The sequence below is a fragment of the Helianthus annuus genome, chromosome 10, assembly GCF_002127325.2.
Source record: "Helianthus annuus cultivar XRQ/B chromosome 10, HanXRQr2.0-SUNRISE, whole genome shotgun sequence".
NCBI lineage: Eukaryota > Viridiplantae > Streptophyta > Magnoliopsida > Asterales > Asteraceae > Helianthus > Helianthus annuus.
This window is the reverse complement of record NC_035442.2, coordinates 26,453,459-26,472,628: the sequence shown is the minus strand read 5'-3', so window position 1 is coordinate 26,472,628 and position 19,170 is coordinate 26,453,459. Positions and strand designations below refer to the sequence as shown.

The window sequence follows — 19,170 nt, the reverse complement described above, 5'->3', positions numbered from 1 at the left end:
TAGATATCTTACCATGTTCTTTTGTGATTATTACTTTTCAGGTGAAGCGGTCGACGGATGTTCGAAGGACGAAATCTGAGGTTTACGAAGGAGTTTCGCATGTGTTTTGTGATGAATCGACTCAGGTTAGGTTCTAAATGTTGATTTATCTTTAATCTTGATGTAGATTTGTTAGTAGATGCGGTTATTACAAATTAGGTTGAAAGTCTTGTGATATTTGAATTTGTATTTTTGGTGATGATAGTTAGATTAATTTCAGATATGACATAGTGAAAGGATAAATTGTTTTTGTAGTTTTGATTTTACTTTGTTCTGTTATATTTTGATCTTTTCCTTCATTTTTGGGACTGATAAGTGTCATGGTTGTGTGATAATTATGATATTTAGGTCATTTAGATATGGAATTGTGAAAAGATAGATTGTTATGTATTTTTGATTTTGGTTTGTTCTGTGGGATGCTCGATGAGCAGATCTAGGGTTTCATGAGATGTATCACAAGCTTTATCTGGCAAGGGATCCACATATTTGAACAAGGGATCCGTTTGATGTTCTGATAAGTTGCAATGAGTGTTATATATCTTACCATGTTCTTTTGTGATTCTTATCTTTAATCTTGATGTAGATTTGTTAGTAGATGCGGTTATTTCAAATTAGGTTGAAAGTTTTGTGATATTTGAATTTGTATTTTTGGTGATGATAGTTAGATTAATTTCAGATATGACATAGTGAAAGGATAAATTGTTTTTGTAGTTTTGATTTTACTTTGTTCTGTTATATTTTGATCTTTTCCTTCATTTTTAGGACTGATAAGTGTCATGGTTGTGTGATAATTATGATATTTAGGTCATTTAGATATGGAATTGTGAAAAGATAGATTGTTATGTATTTTTGATTTTGGTTTGTTCTGTGGGATGCTCGATGAGCAGATCTAGGGTTTCATGAGATGTATCACAAGCTTTATCTGGCAAGGGATCCACAGATTTGAACAAGGGATCCGTTTGATGTTCTGATAAGTTGCAATGAGTGTTATATATCTTACCATGTTCTTTTGTGATTCTTACTTTTCAGGTGAAGCGGTTGACGGATGTTCGAAGGACGAAATCTGAGGTTTACGAAGGATTTCGCATGTGTTTTGTGATGAATCGACTCAGGTATGTCACTCGCAACTCGCAAGGAAACCTTTTTTTAGGATCTGAATTTAATTAGTTATACCTTTGGTTAACGACTGTCACGAATTGGCTTTGGCGACGCTGAACGCTGCCGGAGAAAGTGTATCTGCTTGGAGAGTCTCGGAATTGGCTTTGGCGACGCTGAACGCTGCTTCATTCGAATCGATGGGGGCTTCATATGCAGAATGTTCCCTCACTTAGTGGTCTCATGCTCACTCAAGTAGAGGTAAAGTAAAGTTTATCATCATTCATCAATTTTCTTTTCTTTTTTGTTTATAATAAAGGTTTTTATATTTGCAACTTGACAAAATGTGATTTATATTAAATTTATTTTAAGTTAATAGTGTACTGGTTATAACTAATATCAAATCTTTACTAATACTTGATTTCTTTTTATGATGGTTGACTTTGCGAGAACTAACGGAGCGTTAGTGTCAAGAATGGGCTGAGATTCGAATTCAGTCGGTTTTTCGCTCTTTTTTGGTAATTTCTAAGCCTTGAATATTAATTTTTAACATGCTATGCTACTGAGAGAATATAAACTTGACTATATTCTCTGTTATTTGATCAGAGGTAAAGTAAAGTTTATCATCATTCATCAATTTTCTTTTCTTTTTTGTTTATAATAAAGGTTTTTATATTTGCAACTTGACAAAATGTGATTTATATTAAATTTATTTTAAGTTAATAGTGTACTGGTTATAACTAATATCAAATCTTTACTAATACTTGATTTCTTTTTATGATGGTTGACTTTGCGAGAACTAACGGAGCATTAGTGTCAAGAATGGGCTGAGATTCGAATTCAGTCGGTTTTTCGCTCTTTTTTGGTAATTTCTAAGCCTTGAATATTAATTTTTAACATGCTATGCTACTGAGAGAATATAAACTTCACTATATTCTCTGTTTTTTGATGTGTTTTGTTATTTTTATGCTTTTTGTTTTTTAACTGATCTTAACCCATTTGACTTATGCTACAGACAAAAAGGGATCAAGATCGGGACCGTCCATTTGACTTCACACGGATCACCATCTGCTTTCTCTCTCAATGCTCACACATCTGACAAAAAGGGATGCCAAAAGCAGGGAAGTACAATCTACAGGAAAAAGCAACACTTTACTTTTGTGTGAAAGACAGCTTGCTTGCTGCAGTCTCTATAATATATCAACACTCTTCCATACACTGTTTGAAAGACAGCACTGCTTCCTTCAGTCTCTATAAATAATCCAGAGATATCTACACTCTACTCACACTTTACAAACTCTCAACTACACTCAACTGAAATTGTAAGTTTATCTCAGTTGAATAATCCTACTTTCAAAACATCAACTTAACAACTTCTATTTACTTCGATTTCAGAATATATCAACTCTTTGCATTCGGATCTTGCGTTGTTTCTCGGCTCTCACATCAAGGTTTTAAAATTTTTGTCGGCTTTTCACATCTCCCTCTTGCATTGTTGTAAGTTCTTTCAAATATGACATAGTGAACGGATAAATTGTTTTTGTGGTTTTTATTTTACTTTGTTCTGTTATATTTCGATCTTTTCCTTCATTGTTGGGACTGATATGTGTCATGGTTTTGTGATACTTATTATATTTAGGTCATTTTTGGGGATGATAAGTGTTGTAGTTCAAAGAAAATTATGATAGTTAGGTCAATTTTAGATATGGAATAGTGAAAAGATAGATTGTTATGTACTTTTTATTTTAGTTTGTTCTGTGGGATGTTTTGATATACTTTTTCATTTTTCGGGATAGTGAACGGATAAATTGTTTTTGTGGTTTTTATTTTACTTTGTTCTGTTATATTTTGATCTTTTCCTTCATTGTTGGGACTGATATGTGTCATGGTTTTGTGATACTTATTATATTTAGGTCATTTTTGGGGATGATAAGTGTTGTAGTTCAAAGAAAATTATGATAGTTAGGTCAATTTTAGATATGGAATAGTGAAAAGATAGATTGTTATGTACTTTTTATTTTAGTTTGTTCTGTGGGATGTTTTGATATACTTTTTCATTTTTCGGGATAGTGAAAGGATAAATTGTTTTTGTAGTTTTGATTTTACTTTGTTCTGTTATATTTTGATCTTTTCCTTCATTTTTGGGACTGATATGTGTCATGGTTTTGTGATACTTATTATATTTAGGTCATTTTTGGGGATGATAAGTGTTGTAGTTCAATGAAAATTATGATAGTTAGGTCAATTTTAGATATGGAATAGTGAAAAGATAAATTGTTATGTACTTTTTATTTTAGTTTGTTCTGTGGGATGTTTTGATATATTTTTTCATTTACTTAGTTCTGTTATGTGTCATGGTTTTGTGATATGTGTACTTAGTTCTGTTATGGAATAGTGAAAAGATAAATTGTTATGTACTTAGTTCTTTTCCTTCATTTTTGGGACTGATATGTGTCATGGTTTTTTGATAATTATGATATTTAGGTTCATTTACTTAGTTCTGTTATATTTTGATCTTTTCCTTCATCATTGCAGGAATTTTTTTTAAAACAGTACTGTATTCAAAGCAAAATAAAACGCCGTATTCACAAAACAATACTGTATTCACAAAGCTGTATTCAAAACAATACTGTATTCAAAACAATACTGTATTTAAAACAATATTGTATTCACAAAGCTGATTGTTATAGTTATTATGTATATGTGTAAATTATAGTAAATTGTTTTTGTAGTTTTGATTTTACTTTGTTCTGTTATATTTTGATCTTTTCCTTCATTTTTGGGACTGATATGTGTCATGGTTTTGTGATAATTATGATCTTTTCATTCATTTACTTTGTTCTGTTATATTTTGATCTTTTCCTTCATCATTACAGGAATTTTTTTTAAAACAATACTGTATTCAAAACAAAATAAAACGCCGTATTCACAAAACAATACTGTATTCACAAAGCTGTATTCAAAACAATACTGTATTCAAAACAATACTGTATTCAAAACAATACTGTGTTCAAAACAATACTATATTCAAAACAATACTGTATTTAAAACAATACTGTATTCACAAAGCTGATTGTTATAGTAATTATGTGTATTTTTCAGTTTACAAATCACTCCAAACACATATCAATTGAGAGGTATGGGCGGTGGTTATCCAATTCCCGTTGAATCACTAGGATCAACAAACCATTTAAACCTTCCTGATTCAAACCCTCTAACTTCAAACCCACCTCCGGTGTCAACCCCACCTCCGGTTTTAACCCCACCTTCGGTTTCAACCCCACCTCCATTGGCAAACCCTGAATATGATGATCCATTTGGTTGGACGGATGAAGAGTTGAATTGGGCGTATGACTATACCTTCGCTCAACTACAATTTGGTGGACTACAAATTGAGGGGTGCCATCGTCCGGTGCCAAACACTCCTATACTTCCTATGCATCCTCCACCTTCAAACCCCCCTTATGTGGAAAACTACATTCAAACACAAGAACTACCGACCTGGGCTGAAGGGTACGAAACTGACCCTGGGGCGGTTTACGAACCACCATTGGATGAAAAAATGGTTTGGGAACCTTAGAACAACTTTTATGATGACTGTAGTTTTTTTTTTCTCGAATTAGTTTGAATCTTAATTATGTAACTTTTAATTATGTATTAGTTTAAATTTAAATTTGTTGCTGTTTAATTTTAATCATGTTTTAGTTTAAATTTTATTTCTGGAGTTTTTATTTTTTTAGTTAACTAATATTGAACACTTAATAGGATATGTCTGATCATTTTTCCGTTGAAGAATTTTCATCATTGACAAATGATAGAGCATGGTATAATATAATCTTTGTTAAGGTGGAGTTTATTTGGCATGACGTCGATGGAAAGAGATTAGTGGTTATATTTCTTGATCAACACGTAAGAACATTATTTTAATTTACTTTGTGTTATATAAGCGTTTTTCCACCACTAAATTTCTTTTCATTTTAGAGACAAAAAATTGTTGCGTTCGTCCCACAAAATTTGATACACAAATATAATGACGCGTCATTGATGGGTGGTTTTTTTTCATTGAATCATTTCCAAATTGAGAATCTCAACTATCTTGAGTGCCCAAAGTACCAGAATTACGTGTTAGTTTGGTCCGAGAAGAAAATTGTCATCAACGAATATACAAAGCTTTCTTCACTTACGCTTACGATTCCAAGGGGTGCTTCTTTATATCCATTGGTCCCTTCCATTATAGAATTGAAGCATGACAGGAGACCTCAAATGGATATTGTTGGTACATATTAATTCTCTATCTATAATTTTTATTAAATATATAAAACTTTATATATGGTCTATACGATTTAACTGATTTGGTTTTAGATGTGGTTGGGAGAATAACAGAAGGCAAACGTGATCGATGTTGTTTTGAACTTTCTCTTCAAGATAAGACGTACGTTATTATTTATTATTAACATATTACAAACATAATATTTACGTTATATGTAAGAAAATATTATTATTAGAAGAACTTTAACCCAAAATCGTAATATACAGTGGTCACACAATACAATTGATTTTGTCTGCCCTGAAGCCTTCCGATGTTATACGTTCCATTCGAGCCGTGCAACAAAGGTCCATCATATATGTATCACGTCTCAAGTTGGTTCATCTACCAGATAGTATGTTATGCTTTACACATGAACATTCTAATAATTAGTTAGATCTAATGGCTCATGTAGTTTAATAAAAGTTATATTTTATTTGTTATTTCAGTTAATATTTTGAAGTCTACGGAGTTGAGTACGATTACGTACGAACCGGATATGGTCGAGGCACGGGATATGTAAATTATGGATCGTTATCCAATTTGTGTTTAAGTTAGAAACATTTGGTGTTGTTATTTGTTTAGTTGTTGAATATTAAAGTCTCTCTTGGTGTTTCGTGTTTTGCTTTTTGTTTCCCTCATATTGATGTAATTGTAGAATTATTTATAATCTATCACCAAGGTATAATCTTCTTAGATTGGACAACTAAATAATCATTATCTGTATTAAACGAAGGTATAACAATGGCTGATCTTCCTACTCATACAATCGTGTTTGAGATATTAACGAGGCTGCCAGCAAAGGATGTAGGTCATTCTAAGAGTGTATGTAAGCAATGGTATGCGTTATTGTCAACACAAGATTTCGTAAAGATACATTGTTCTCGCTCAGTAGTTTCATCTAACCAGAGAGTTCTACTAATTGACGACCTAACGTGTTCTGTTCGTCCAATCATCTCTAATAACAATGACTATGGTCCAAGCTCAACAGTTACATTTCCATTCCATCACCAAAATAATGATGTCTCAATACTTTCACATTTGAACGGATTGTTGTGTGTTTGCTTGAATCATACATACGAGCTGCTTCTTTGGAATCCAACAACTACTGCTTTCAAGCGTTTGTCAACCCCTGATTCTCATGGATTCTATATAAATAACCTTGATGCCATTGGTTTGTACGTTGACGCTGACGATGATTACAAGGTCTTGCATATAAAGCGTAGGAGTGGTGTACTTGGTGTCTATGTTTATTCTAGGGAAGTACACTCTTGGAGAAATATTCCTTTCATAACAAGACAAGAGTACCTAAGCCCTCATTTCAATTGGTCAGCTGGCACATTTTGTGGTGGTACTCTATATTTCACTGTTTGCGAATGTTGGATTGTAGGTACGAATGTGGTGATTTGTTTTGATGTTAATTCGGAGCAGTTCAAGGAGATAAGCTTTCCACCCGTTCCTTCTAATGGAATGGTTCAAGGTGTTTTAGTTAATGTAAAAAATGTGCTTCACATGTTTGCTAGCACTGGCATGTTTGAGATGACAATTGACCTATGGACACTACAAGGGGATTACTGGATTAAGGTCTTATCATGTCCTCCGATCCCCCCGATATCATTGTCATTGTGGTGCGATATAACACATTATGTGACAAATGGTAATTGGTTTGTGATGACTAAATTAGGGAAGTTGTTTACAATTGAAATGGATATGAAGCCCTTCGAATGTTTTTATCCCGTTTCTTGGTTTCGAGGTTTTAAGGGTGCGGTGTTTGTGCAGACCATTGTTTCACCAAGTATTTAGATTGGCTTTCACTTAATGTTATCATTATGTATGTCAATGTTTTAAGGATTTGTGTTTTTTTTCTGTAAGTCATGATATTCCGTTTAAGTCATGTATTTTAATGTTATCATTATGTATTTCAATGTTATCCTTCGGTTTGTTTTTCTCTAAGTTATGTGTTGGAATGTTGTTATGATTTGAGAATTTCATCATCTATGATAACTCTCTTTTATTTAATTTGCAAGGTATTTGTCATTTTTTCAATTTACAATGACTAATGGACTCTCAAACCCTCGAAATCATGCTTCTAGCTCGACTGCATCTACTAAAGCTGAAAAACGAAAAGAGTATCAAAAAAGATACTATGCTGCACGCAAAGAAAATAACAAAGTATCTAAATTTGGGAGTGGTGATGCCCCCCAAAGTCCTTCATCAATATCTTTAATGAATAATAGGTCAACAGAAAGGACACCGTTAAGAAGTTTACAAACTAATATTACTCAATTTCTACAAACAACAAATGAGAACGCCTCAAGTGTTTCTACTACAAAATGCAAGGAGTACAATGAAGGATGTTCTAATACACCAAACGATAATGGAATGCGTATTTCAAATGGCAGTCAAGTCAACCAAACCCCGATAGATGATGTAATTGACGTAGTCAGGCATAGAACATCACGAGGTTTCTATTTATTTAACAAAGATTTCTTTTTCGAACTTGACATCTTTTACAACCTTCATTACTTAATACACCAATTTTTTTAGGTATTCAAATTCATCCGCGTACTTTATTACCCCAATTTGCTGAAGTAGTTGATCAACCTTCCCCCCAACATGGGAGCGTAGAAGATGATCCTTATAATTTTGTTTACAATGGTGTACCTGGAGAGCATCGTGTTTTAAAGGAACGAGGCGCATGTCCTAATTGTGGAGCCAAACGATTTCAATTTGAATTTGATACCTTTTGTTGTATGAGTGGGAAAACCGTGTTAGCAAACTTAGAAATTCCAGAGGAATTGTACCGACTTTTCACGTCTCAAGATGAAATTGGAGATTTGTTTAGGCAAAACATCCGTGCTTATAACACCAATTTTTCTTTTGCCTCAATGGGTGTGACATTGGATGATACATTGAACAATATGAGAGACGGCGTATATACTTTTCGTGCACATAAAGGAATATATCACAGAATCGACCAATTAGTTCCTTGGGATGGGACTCCTAGGTACTTGCAGTTGTATTTTTACGATCCTGATACTGAGTTAGATCACAGACTCCGATGGCCAAATCTTGATCGGCGTATTACTCAGATTTTAACACGCGTTCTTTCTACAAACCCATATGTCGATACATTTAGAAGACTTGCGGAACTAGGACCTCTGGACAACTATAGAGTCACTTTGAATACTTCGGTTGAACTTGACCAAAGGGTGTACAACCGACCAACGACATCGGAGGTATATATAATATATTATATTAATTGCAATTATTTAATATAATTGCTTATTTTACTTACTTATAGTTCACAATTATATAGGTTGCTGGTATTTGGGTTGAAGGTAATGACAATATCACTTCGTATAAACGAAGTATTGTAGTGTACGGTAGGTCTGAATATAGACAAACTATTCAGCCGTACTTCAGTTGTTACGATCCATTGTCGTATCCTTTATTTTTTCCTAATGGTGAGTCGGGTTGGCATGCTAACATACCACGTCAAGGAGTATCAATCAATGAGGTTCGCAACAATGACAACATCGAAGGAGAAATGGAAGGTACCAACAATTTGTTATCCTTTTTAAGTGAAGATCATAAAAATAGCGTAATGCGTTTTATTTTTATTAACTGTTTGTTTTTAATACATCTTCATCGTTCAGAGGCTAACACACGAAGTGGTAGAACAACCGTGGCTATGCGAGAGTACTACTGTTACAAGTTCCAGATTCGATCTACCGATAATGTGCTTTTGTTCGGTGGTAGGCTGCTACAGCAGTTTGTGGTTGATGTTTACATCAAAATTGAGACGTCACGCTTAGAATTTTGTGAGAGAAACCAGGAAAAAATTCGAGCCGAATTGTACCAAGGTATTGTGGATTGCGTCAATACTGGCGAGGTTCATGCAAACAGAGTCGGGAAAAGAATTGTGTTGCCTGCATCTTTCATCGGGGGGCCTCGCGACATGCGACGTCGGTTTCTAGATGCGATGACGTTAGTTCAAGACGACGGCAAGCCTGATGTATTCCTTACAATGACATGTAATCCTAAGTGGCCTGAGATATGTGATAACTTACATGTTGGTCAAACTGCTACAGATCGTCCAGACCTTGTTTCAAGAGTGTTCCGGGCTAAATTAGAAGATCTTAAGGATCAACTCTTCAAGAAACATGTCCTCGGGGAAGTTAAGTCATACGTCTATGTCATTGAATTTCAAAAGCGGGGTTTGCCGCACGCACATTTTCTCCTAATCATGTACCCGCAACACAAGATCAATAACGCGGACCATTATGATAAGGTTGTGTGTGCTGAAATTCCTAACAAACTAACACATCCCAGATTGCATGAGATGGTTGTCAAGCACATGATTCACGGTCCTTGCGGCAATTTACGATCAAGCAGTCCTTGTATGCAGGGTGATCCTAAAATTTGTCGTTTTCACTATCCTAGACAATTTAATGAACAGACGACACAAGGAGAAGATTCGTATCCGTTGTATCGAAGGAGAGACACCGGGATAGAAGTGGACCTACGAGGACAAACACTTGATAATAGATGGGTGGTCCCATATAACCCAAGGCTTTTGATGATGTTTAACTGCCACATGAATGTTGAAGTTTGCTCAAGTATAAAATCTGTGAAATATCTTTTCAAATATGTTTATAAAGGACATGACAAACAGGTTATTCAAGTCGATCAAAGTGAGCCAGGGGTTGTTATTAATGAGATAAAAAGATTTCAAGATGCACGCTACATATCGCCCCCAGAGGCTATGTGGCGAATTTTTTCCTTCTCTCTTTCTCAAATCTTTCCTGTTGTTCTAGCCTTACAACTTCATCTCCCAAATAATCAGATGGTTAGATTTAGAGATGATGACTTGATGCCTAATATTGTTGATAGGGAAAGGGATAAGAGAACCATGCTAACAGCATTTTTTGATCAGAATAGAAACGATGAAACAGCAAGGGTACATTTGTATAAAGATTTTCCAAAACACTATACTTGGAATGGAAGCACACGCCGTTGGAGTCGTCGTTTCGGTAAAAAACAAAGAGGTCGTATCGTTTCCGCTAATCCAGCCGAAGGAGAAAGGTACTACTTACGCCTACTTTTGTCAAATGTCAAAGGGCCTACTTCTTTCGAACATCTTTGCACAGTTAATGGTCAACGGTGTGCGACATTTCGGAAAGCAGCTCTTGAGTTAGGCTTAATAGAAGACGATGAATATCTATCACAATGTCTCGAAGAAGCCTCTACGTTTCAGTTTCCCAATGCTCTTAGAAGGTTATTTGCGACCATAATGATTTTTTGCCAACCTGGAGATATTCGAAAGTTATGGAATGACCACTTTGATTCACTATCTGAAGATCATCGGTTACACTGTCAAAGTATAGAACGAGTTCAAAATATGGTTCTTACCGAAATAAGTGTCTTGGTACAATCCATGGGTAAAAATTTCAATGAATTCGACCTTCCTAAGATAACTGACGATGTTAACTTACAAGATGCAGGTTATCGTGAGTTACAAGAAGAGTATGGGATTGTTTTGGAACCTGAACACTTGAGTGCCAAACATTCACTTAATCCGGACCAAAAAAACGTGTTTGATGAGATCATGATGCATGTTGATAATGATCTTCCAGGCGTGTTCTTTATTGATGGTCCAGGTGGAACTGGAAAAACATTTTTGTACATTGCCTTGCTTGCTGAAATTCGGTCACGTGGTCTTATTGCTCTCGCAACAGCTTCATCAGGTGCAGCGGCTAATAATATGCCAGGAGGTAGAACGGCTCACTCGAGATTCAAGATTCCTCTTAATCTTGAAAATAATTCAATGTGCAATATTAAAAAACAGAGTGGGGCCGCTAAACTGATTCGCTCTGCCAAAATAATCATATGGGATGAAGCGTCGATGGCTAAACGACAAGCGATAGAGGCAGTCGATCGTACATTCCAAGACATTATAGGTGTTAGTCTCCCATTTGGTGGAAAGATAATGGTTATGGGAGGTGACTTCAGACAGGTGTTGCCGGTTATCAAACGTGGCACTCGAGCACAGATTGTAGACTCCAGCGTACGAATGTCACCTCTTTGGTCTTTGACTAAGAAGATGCGGTTGACCATAAATATGAGAGCGCTGAAAGATCCATGGTTTTCTAAATTTCTTTTAAGAGTCGGCGATGGAACTGAAGAACCAATCGAAGGAAACTATATCCGCATACCCGATGACATGACAATTCAGTGCAACAACAGAGAAAACGCTATAAAAGAATTGATCCATGCCATCTTTCCATCAATTGAAGATAATGTATATTCTTCAGATTATATAATCTCTAGAGCAATATTGTCCACTAAAAATGATAGTGTTGACGAGATTAATAATCAAATGATTGAAATTTTTCAAGGGGAGGAAAAAGTTTATTACAGTTTTGATGAAGCTGAAGACGATCAGCGCAACTTCTATCCGGTCGAGTTCTTAAATTCGCTAAATGTTAGTGGTTTGCCGCCTCATAAGCTTCATTTAAAAATTGGATGCCCAATAATATTGTTACGTAATATCGATCCATCACATGGCCTGTGTAATGGCACGCGGTTGATATGTAAGGGTTTCATGCGAAATGTTATTGATGCGGAAATTGCAGTCGGTCAACATGCCGGAAAAAGAGTTTTTTTGCCAAGAATCCCTCTAACCCTTTCTGAAGATGACATGTTCCCATTTAAGCTGAAAAGAAAACAATTTCCAATTCGACTTAGCTTTTCCATGACGATTAATAAAGCTCAAGGTCAAACAATTCCGAACGTTGGTATTTATCTACCGGATTCTGTATTTTCACATGGACAACTTTATGTCGCGTTATCAAGAGGGATTTCAAGACAAAGTACGAAGGTGTTGGTACATCTCGCCAAAGAATTCAAACAACGCGGAGTTTACACATCAAATGTTGTCTACCAGGAAGTGTTGCGTGATTAATTAATCGCATCCGTATCAAAACGAAGGTAAGTTAGTAGATTATGTGCCTTATTTGCTTCCTGAAATTACTTTTTAATTACTATTTTAAAGCACCTGTAAGCGTGTAACATTTTGTTATGTGTCGAAATCTGGTACAGGAGAGGAGAAGATACAAGAAAGTCATAAGCGAACGGATGTATTGGTAAAACAGGAAGAGATACAAGAGACTCCCCGCATTTTGTTTTTATTGTTTTGTCTAGCTACTTGACTGTTTTGAACTCTTCTTGTTTTTAATTACATCTACTTCCTTATTTTGTACTATTCTTGTAGAAGATCACGAATAAGAAAACTAACTTAAGTACTATACGATATATCACGAGACGACGGATAAACTAACGGTAAACGAGTATCCTATTGTAAATCGCCACTCCCGCCGCATCGCGCGGGTAAGTGACTAGTATATATATATATATATATATATATATATATATATATATATATATATATATATATATATATATATATATATATATATATATATGTATGTATGTATGTATTAGTTGCACATATCAATTCTTGTTCGATTTCGAGCTCTAAATCGCTTTCTTGAAAGTTATACGCGAACTGATGCGTAAACGTAATCCATATAACGCGACAAACACTCCGGAATAGTGACATAGGCTTAAAATCCCTTAAATAACTTTTACATAAATTAGAAATAAGTTTTAGAAGGTTTGGTGTGTCGAAATCAAGTTTATTCGCTTACAGGGACTAATTTCGACAAACTGCGAAAATATGCTGATTCGTACTGTAACGAACATTCCCGAGCTTGATCATAAGTTAAACATACCCTTAATATCCTTTACATAGCTAAGAAATAGGCTTTGAGGGGTTTGGTATGCTAAAATAAACTTTTTGGTCAATCAGGGACTAAAAGCGTCAAAAAGTGCATAAATTTGCATTTTGGCGCATATGTTACGTTCTGAATATATCCGGACATCCAAAAATTTATGTAATCATTAAAATATTTTATTTTAGTGATTGGCACGATAAAATTCCATTCGTCGCGTAATTGAGATCGTTTTTTCGCGTCCGTTCGTGTTTCATCAGAATTAACCGAACAACGCAACCGTACGACCAAAGGAACCAACATCCGACATATTTTTGAGCATATTTTAAGTTTCCTATACTTTAGCTTCATTTTAGGGCCTTGAAATGGGGTTAACGGGGCTTAAATGTGCCGAAAAAGCATCGAAAACCAAGTTTCGCACATTCAGGGACCATTTCTGACAATCTGCCAAACTTGGCTCAGGAGGGGCGCGTAAGACTTAGTGAAAGTCTACGCGGCCTGCGAGAGACCCCCAGTTCTGCAAAAATCAGTTTTCTCAATCAGCAGCTGGTTTCTGGGTTTTTCTTCATGGTTTTTCAACTCTATGGGCTTGTTTTGGGCACCCATAGTATGTTATTTCAGTGGGCACACATGGAGGGCCAAGATCAAAGCTCGTAGTTCGAGAAACGATCCTAACGGTTGTCCAATTTCTATAAATACCTACTTTCCGCATTTGCAATCCTCACATTTGTTCTCATTCTTGCTCTAAGTTGAAGCTCTCAAGCTTCATACCTGAGCAAATTGAGTTTAAATCTTCAAGCTTGGACCTTTTGTAAGTATTCCTTCATTCTTTTATGCGTTTTCAAGCACGAAAGTCAAACAGCATTTGACTTTCTCCTTTGACCGGTCAACGGTCAACACGAAGTTCGTTTGAACTTTGCAACGTGAGCGTAATAAGGATGGTCATAGTCCCTTGTGACTATATCTACTGATTACCACGTTGATTAGGTATAGTGACGAGTCATAGTTTCGGTCAAAATGCGTATTCATGCGTATTTTGTAACTAAACTATTCTTGGGTATCAAAACCCTTTGTTTTGATGTCAAACTTGTTTTCTAACTTCGTTAAACATGTTTTAACATGTTTAACTCATCACTTTTAGTTAGTGCTTATATAGGGTCGTAAGATAAGCGGTCTAAACAACCGCTTAGACTTTCGAACCCGACCCGTTTGGTGGTTCATTAGGATCCGACCAAACATATTTTGTGACCATAGTTGTATAGGGAATAACCTTCCGAGGTTGTACCTTATGGTCACTTCGTTTAGTTAGTTGTATGATAGGTAATTTATTTGCCTTAGAAAAATGACCAAAATGCCCTTTTTACGCATAATTTCATGGCAAGCATATGTAACCTATATTTTGACAATTAAACTGATTAGGTAACATTGTTAGACATGTTAAGGCATATAATACTTGTCATACGACTAGTTAGGCGTTCCAAACGTGTTTCACGCGAACGACGCATTGAAGTAGCGTAAGCTACCTAAACGAGTCGTAAGCACTTTGGTTAGGTTTCGATTTAGTATGTAGGCTTTGTTAAACCATGTCGTATTTGTTCCAATACTCATTTGGTTTACGAAACCTCATCCTATCTGATCTTCCGATTTAGGTCCGGTCTGTTAACGTAGTTACTTATATTAGGCGCCGATTGATTTCCGTGATCCCTCTAGCTTTACTTCGTTGTTATTCTAGACTTCTAAGCATTCTCAAGTGAGTACATAGTTCCCCTATTTTACTGTTTTCGATTGTTTTGGGGTGATTCATATGTGTTAAATGATTTCGATGTTTTTAACGATGGTTTCGAAAATGGTTAAAATGGTTTATATTAAATTAATAACGATTTCGATAATGTGAACAAACTTGTTGGTTGTAATTACATAACAAATAACATTCATTAATTTTGGCCGAACCAACCAGTATTAGGTTATGGTACCATAGGATCTGACAAATCCCGTTATCAGACTGCACCCATGGTTATGTGTGGGTTATGTGGGTAACGACTGAATCTGTGATTGTTAATTTACCCTTTGGTGGTTTATTAATGCGAGTTTCGAGATAGTCGAGTTGCGAAGGTTTGGATGTTATTAGCGAGGCGACAAAAAGTAGTTTTCACAATTAAAACGAGAAAGAATTAAACGATTTGAAACGACTTTAACGAGTTAAACGATTTGGATAAACGATTGGTTTTTGGGTTGTGATTAGATAATGGGACGGGTGTGATATGACAAAAGCATGCTAGATACGCCGCTGATACTTCTTATATATTAGTGTTTTTATCATATTGCATTTCGTGGCATTATTTAGTTTACTTGGTTAAAAGATTTTAAAACAATGTCACACAACGAGGTTTTTCTAAATAATATAAACCATACGAGTTTTATTAACGAGATGATTTACAATTTGGTTTTCTTAAATAAATATTTTGGGTTAAGAATCATGGCTACGAGATTTTATAAATTATAACCAACTTGATTTGAGTTGGTTAATTATGTTGCAATACTATACTTTTCAAAACAAGGTTTTTAACTTTTAACTCTTGTAGTCTAATGAGGTATTGCAACATGTAAACTAGCCATGAATCCGACACTCTCATAAACCTATGTGCTCGCCAGCATTTCTTTGCTGACTTTGTTTTTTTACATATTTTTCAGGTGTTGTTGAATGATGTTGATTGCTAGGATGCATGCTCACATAGGACTGGACGATGGCCTTAGTGACTTAATAACAATAATAGACTATGTTTAACTTGTTTGTTTGAATTTTAAAGAGAATCTAAATGGTTAATCTTTAAATAAAACGAAACTTCAAATTTCCGTTTGTTATGAAACAATGATTCTGTTACAACACTCCCCGACGATTCTGCCGCGATTTGTTGTTTTACGCGGTCGAGGTGTGACAGAAAAGTTGGCATCAGAGCTCATGGTTATAGGGAATTAGGTTATTAGTAATGCTTTGACCTAGTCTATAACCTTCCTAGGACCCTAACGCAGTTTACTTGCGTTTAGATTCTAAAAATAATACCGTCACTTATCCTTAGGTGACAACCACAACAAGAACACAAATTTCAAATCCGCTTTGAAAACCAATCATTTCTTCTAGGATGATTTATTATAAGGTTTTGAACCCTCTAAGTTTTCAAAATCTCGTCAAAGTTGGGTCTTATAGTGTGAACACGTGCAATCTGGAAGAGTGGATGCCTGTACTCTGAGTTTTCTGTCTAAGGCTAGAGTGTTCGTACAAATCCACATAATCGGACCAGTCACTCTTACCTGGGAACTCTTGGGGTGAGTATCCACTTATAGGCTAAAGTATGTCTTCGCGATACATTAATATGACCCGCCTGCTTTGATTAGTCACCGTCTCATTTGTTTGCCTTAGGTAACAAACAAATGATCACAATTTTTATGCGTTGACATTTTGTTTTGATTATCCGATAACATTTCACTTGTTTCCTCCTATATCTTTCATTTCCTCCAGAATGTCTCTTCATCGCAGTGACACTCAAATGTCCGAGCAGGCTACCAAATTTGCCCAGCGAATAGGCGAAGTAATCCTGAAAACTTCTGAATTAGCTGTCGCCATGTCTCGTCTTAATGATGAAGCCACCCAAGAAGCATCAAAGGAAGCAGAAGCCAAGCCTTCGGAAAGGTCAAAGAAGCGTAAAGCTTCAAAGAATCCCCCAGCCGTTGCACCAAATCAAGTAGAACCTAGCTAGGTGACAACACCACCAGCCAAGAAGCCGTACTTGGGAACTGCTCCTTGGTGCGATCAATGCAACCTTCATCATCCGAATCAGATACCCTGTCGCAAATGTACCCACTGTGGACGATGGGGACATTTGGTTAATGTGTGCCGCTTTGCTATCCAAAACAAAGCTGTTGCAAATCCTGCTGCTGCTCAATCTCCTGCAAGGAAACCTTATGCCGATGCTGCGCCGATATGCAACAAATGTAATGCACCCACCCGGCTTACCTTCAGTGTCGTCTGTGTGCATCATGTGGGCGACTCCGTCACCTGCCAAATGCATGTCTTTTCAACCCAAGCCGAGGTGGTCCAAACCAACCCCAAGTCAACCTTGCTCAAGCTCGTTTTCCGCCTGGTGCATGTTACATCTATGGCAAGATGGGCTATGTCAGGAGCAAATACCCAAAGATGTCAATCTGACCCACGGATGAGCATTTGGCTGATCAAAAGATGCTGCTGCTTTGAATAATCTGAATCTTATGCTTATGTTTCTTTTGTTTTTCTTGAACTCTGAAACAATCGGTTTTGTTTATAAATAAATCGTTGTTCACAATTCTGATCTACAAATGTAGTTGCATGTGTGTATGGCATACCCCTATGATACCTAACCAAAGAACCATATTTGTAGTTCTCTCATTTATGTGATCACTCATGATTTCCTCGAAAAATTCTAAGTACTCGTTTCATTCTAAGAAACGAAGTACAGAATGTAAGTGACAATTTTAGACGATTTCTCAAAATGTCACTTTAAATCCTTGGTTAATAACTAAGGGTATTCTTCCATCTCATACCCATATCTTTACATTCTAGTTTTTATAACAACATACATAGTATATGTTTTTCAAAACACAACCTTCATGATTTCAAAATATTTCATATAGTTTGAAAACGATTTTAACACAGTGTATTTATTTAATATACCAAGTGCATGATTTCAAAAGCATTATCCATGTTTCCAAAAACCTTATACATAATTTCAAAAAAAAAAAATCATCTCGCATAATTTTAAAATATTTTTTATACTTACCTAATAATACCTACCTTATGATTTGAAAAGTATGTAAGGTTTTACAAATATTAAACACATTTCCAAAGAACCCCATGCATTTCTTTCAAAAAAAAAAAACATTCTATTCATACATTGACTTAACCTTCAAATTCTGCTTCATATGTCGCCTTGGCATATCTAGCACCTCAACTTCATGAGCATTCTACCTTGTGTATCGACTTAAGCACGTCTAGTGCAAGGTTTCGAAGTGTCACCCGCTATTCAAATTCCAAAATCCATATAGGATCTTCTTATCTTCACAATTAGATCCTTGAGGATGATTATCGCTCAAATCGGAGCCCTTGATTGGATTTTTTGTACGCTTTAACACATACGTTACGATCCAATAAGGACAAAGCCGAATTCCTACTATGATCTTCCTATCTTCATAGTTAGATTCTTGAAATGTTTAAAGTGCCAAATGAAATCCACGGATTGGATTCCTGGTGTGCTTTAAATGCCCGTGTCCAAAGATAACAAATTGAAGGTCATGTTAAACAATTATGTGATTATGTGTTTTCTTTTATGTTTTTGTGTGATTCGAATTTTCGTTATCCAAATCCTCGTAGAATCTTCCATATCTTCATATTATGGATTCATAGTAGGATATCCAAAGGTACTACCTCAAATCCTTAATGGGCTTCTACGTAATGGTAAAGACCCTTGGATTATATAGTACCATTCCATAATTCAAAGAGACCCCTTGAGTGGTCTAGCTAAAAAGATTGATTCAAAAATCTGGTTGGGAATGTCATGTGATGATATAGATAAAAAGACTCATTGGTGGTCTATTTAGAGAGATTATCTGTTGATTTAATTAAAAGGACCCTATAGTGGTCTAGTCACACTCATCACATGTTTGATTTTCTTCCCCTACACATTATAAAATGCACTGTGTGGACTATGAAAGGAATTATGTAATTATGGATGCATACATAATTATATAATTCAGTGCACGGAAACCACAGTAAGATTTATCATGTGTAAGAACCGATAGTGGCAACAATAACGAAATGTGAACAATGTAATGGAGGTTCGGTGGATGCACCAATGGCGCTTCATATACTTGTATATAAGTGTCCCTCTTATATTGCAAGCATGA

The 19,170-nt window shown here is 35.6% G+C and overlaps 2 protein-coding genes and 1 long non-coding RNA gene across 3 annotated transcripts; all 3 read left to right on the top strand.

The window, feature by feature from the left end:
- The first annotated feature begins 1,843 nt into the window (after positions 1-1,843).
- On the top strand, positions 1,844-2,670 carry LOC110884282. Its single transcript, XR_004869542.1, has 3 exons — positions 1,844-1,999; positions 2,150-2,456; positions 2,530-2,670. It is a non-coding gene; the product is annotated as an uncharacterized LOC110884282 (long non-coding RNA).
- Positions 2,671-6,184: 3,514 nt separating this feature from the next.
- On the top strand, positions 6,185-7,243 carry LOC110880854 (putative F-box only protein 15). The gene has a single exon (XM_022129293.1). It carries the CDS (start codon positions 6,185-6,187, stop codon positions 7,241-7,243), a length of 1,059 nt encoding a protein of 352 aa, XP_021984985.1.
- Positions 7,244-7,492: 249 nt separating this feature from the next.
- Positions 7,493-12,126, top strand: LOC110880852. The gene is made up of 5 exons (XM_035978154.1): positions 7,493-7,904; positions 7,988-8,679; positions 8,760-8,997; positions 9,100-11,927; positions 12,079-12,126. Exons 1-5 carry the CDS (start codon positions 7,493-7,495, stop codon positions 12,124-12,126), a joined length of 4,218 nt encoding a protein of 1,405 aa, XP_035834047.1.
- Positions 12,127-19,170: the final 7,044 nt, after the last annotated feature.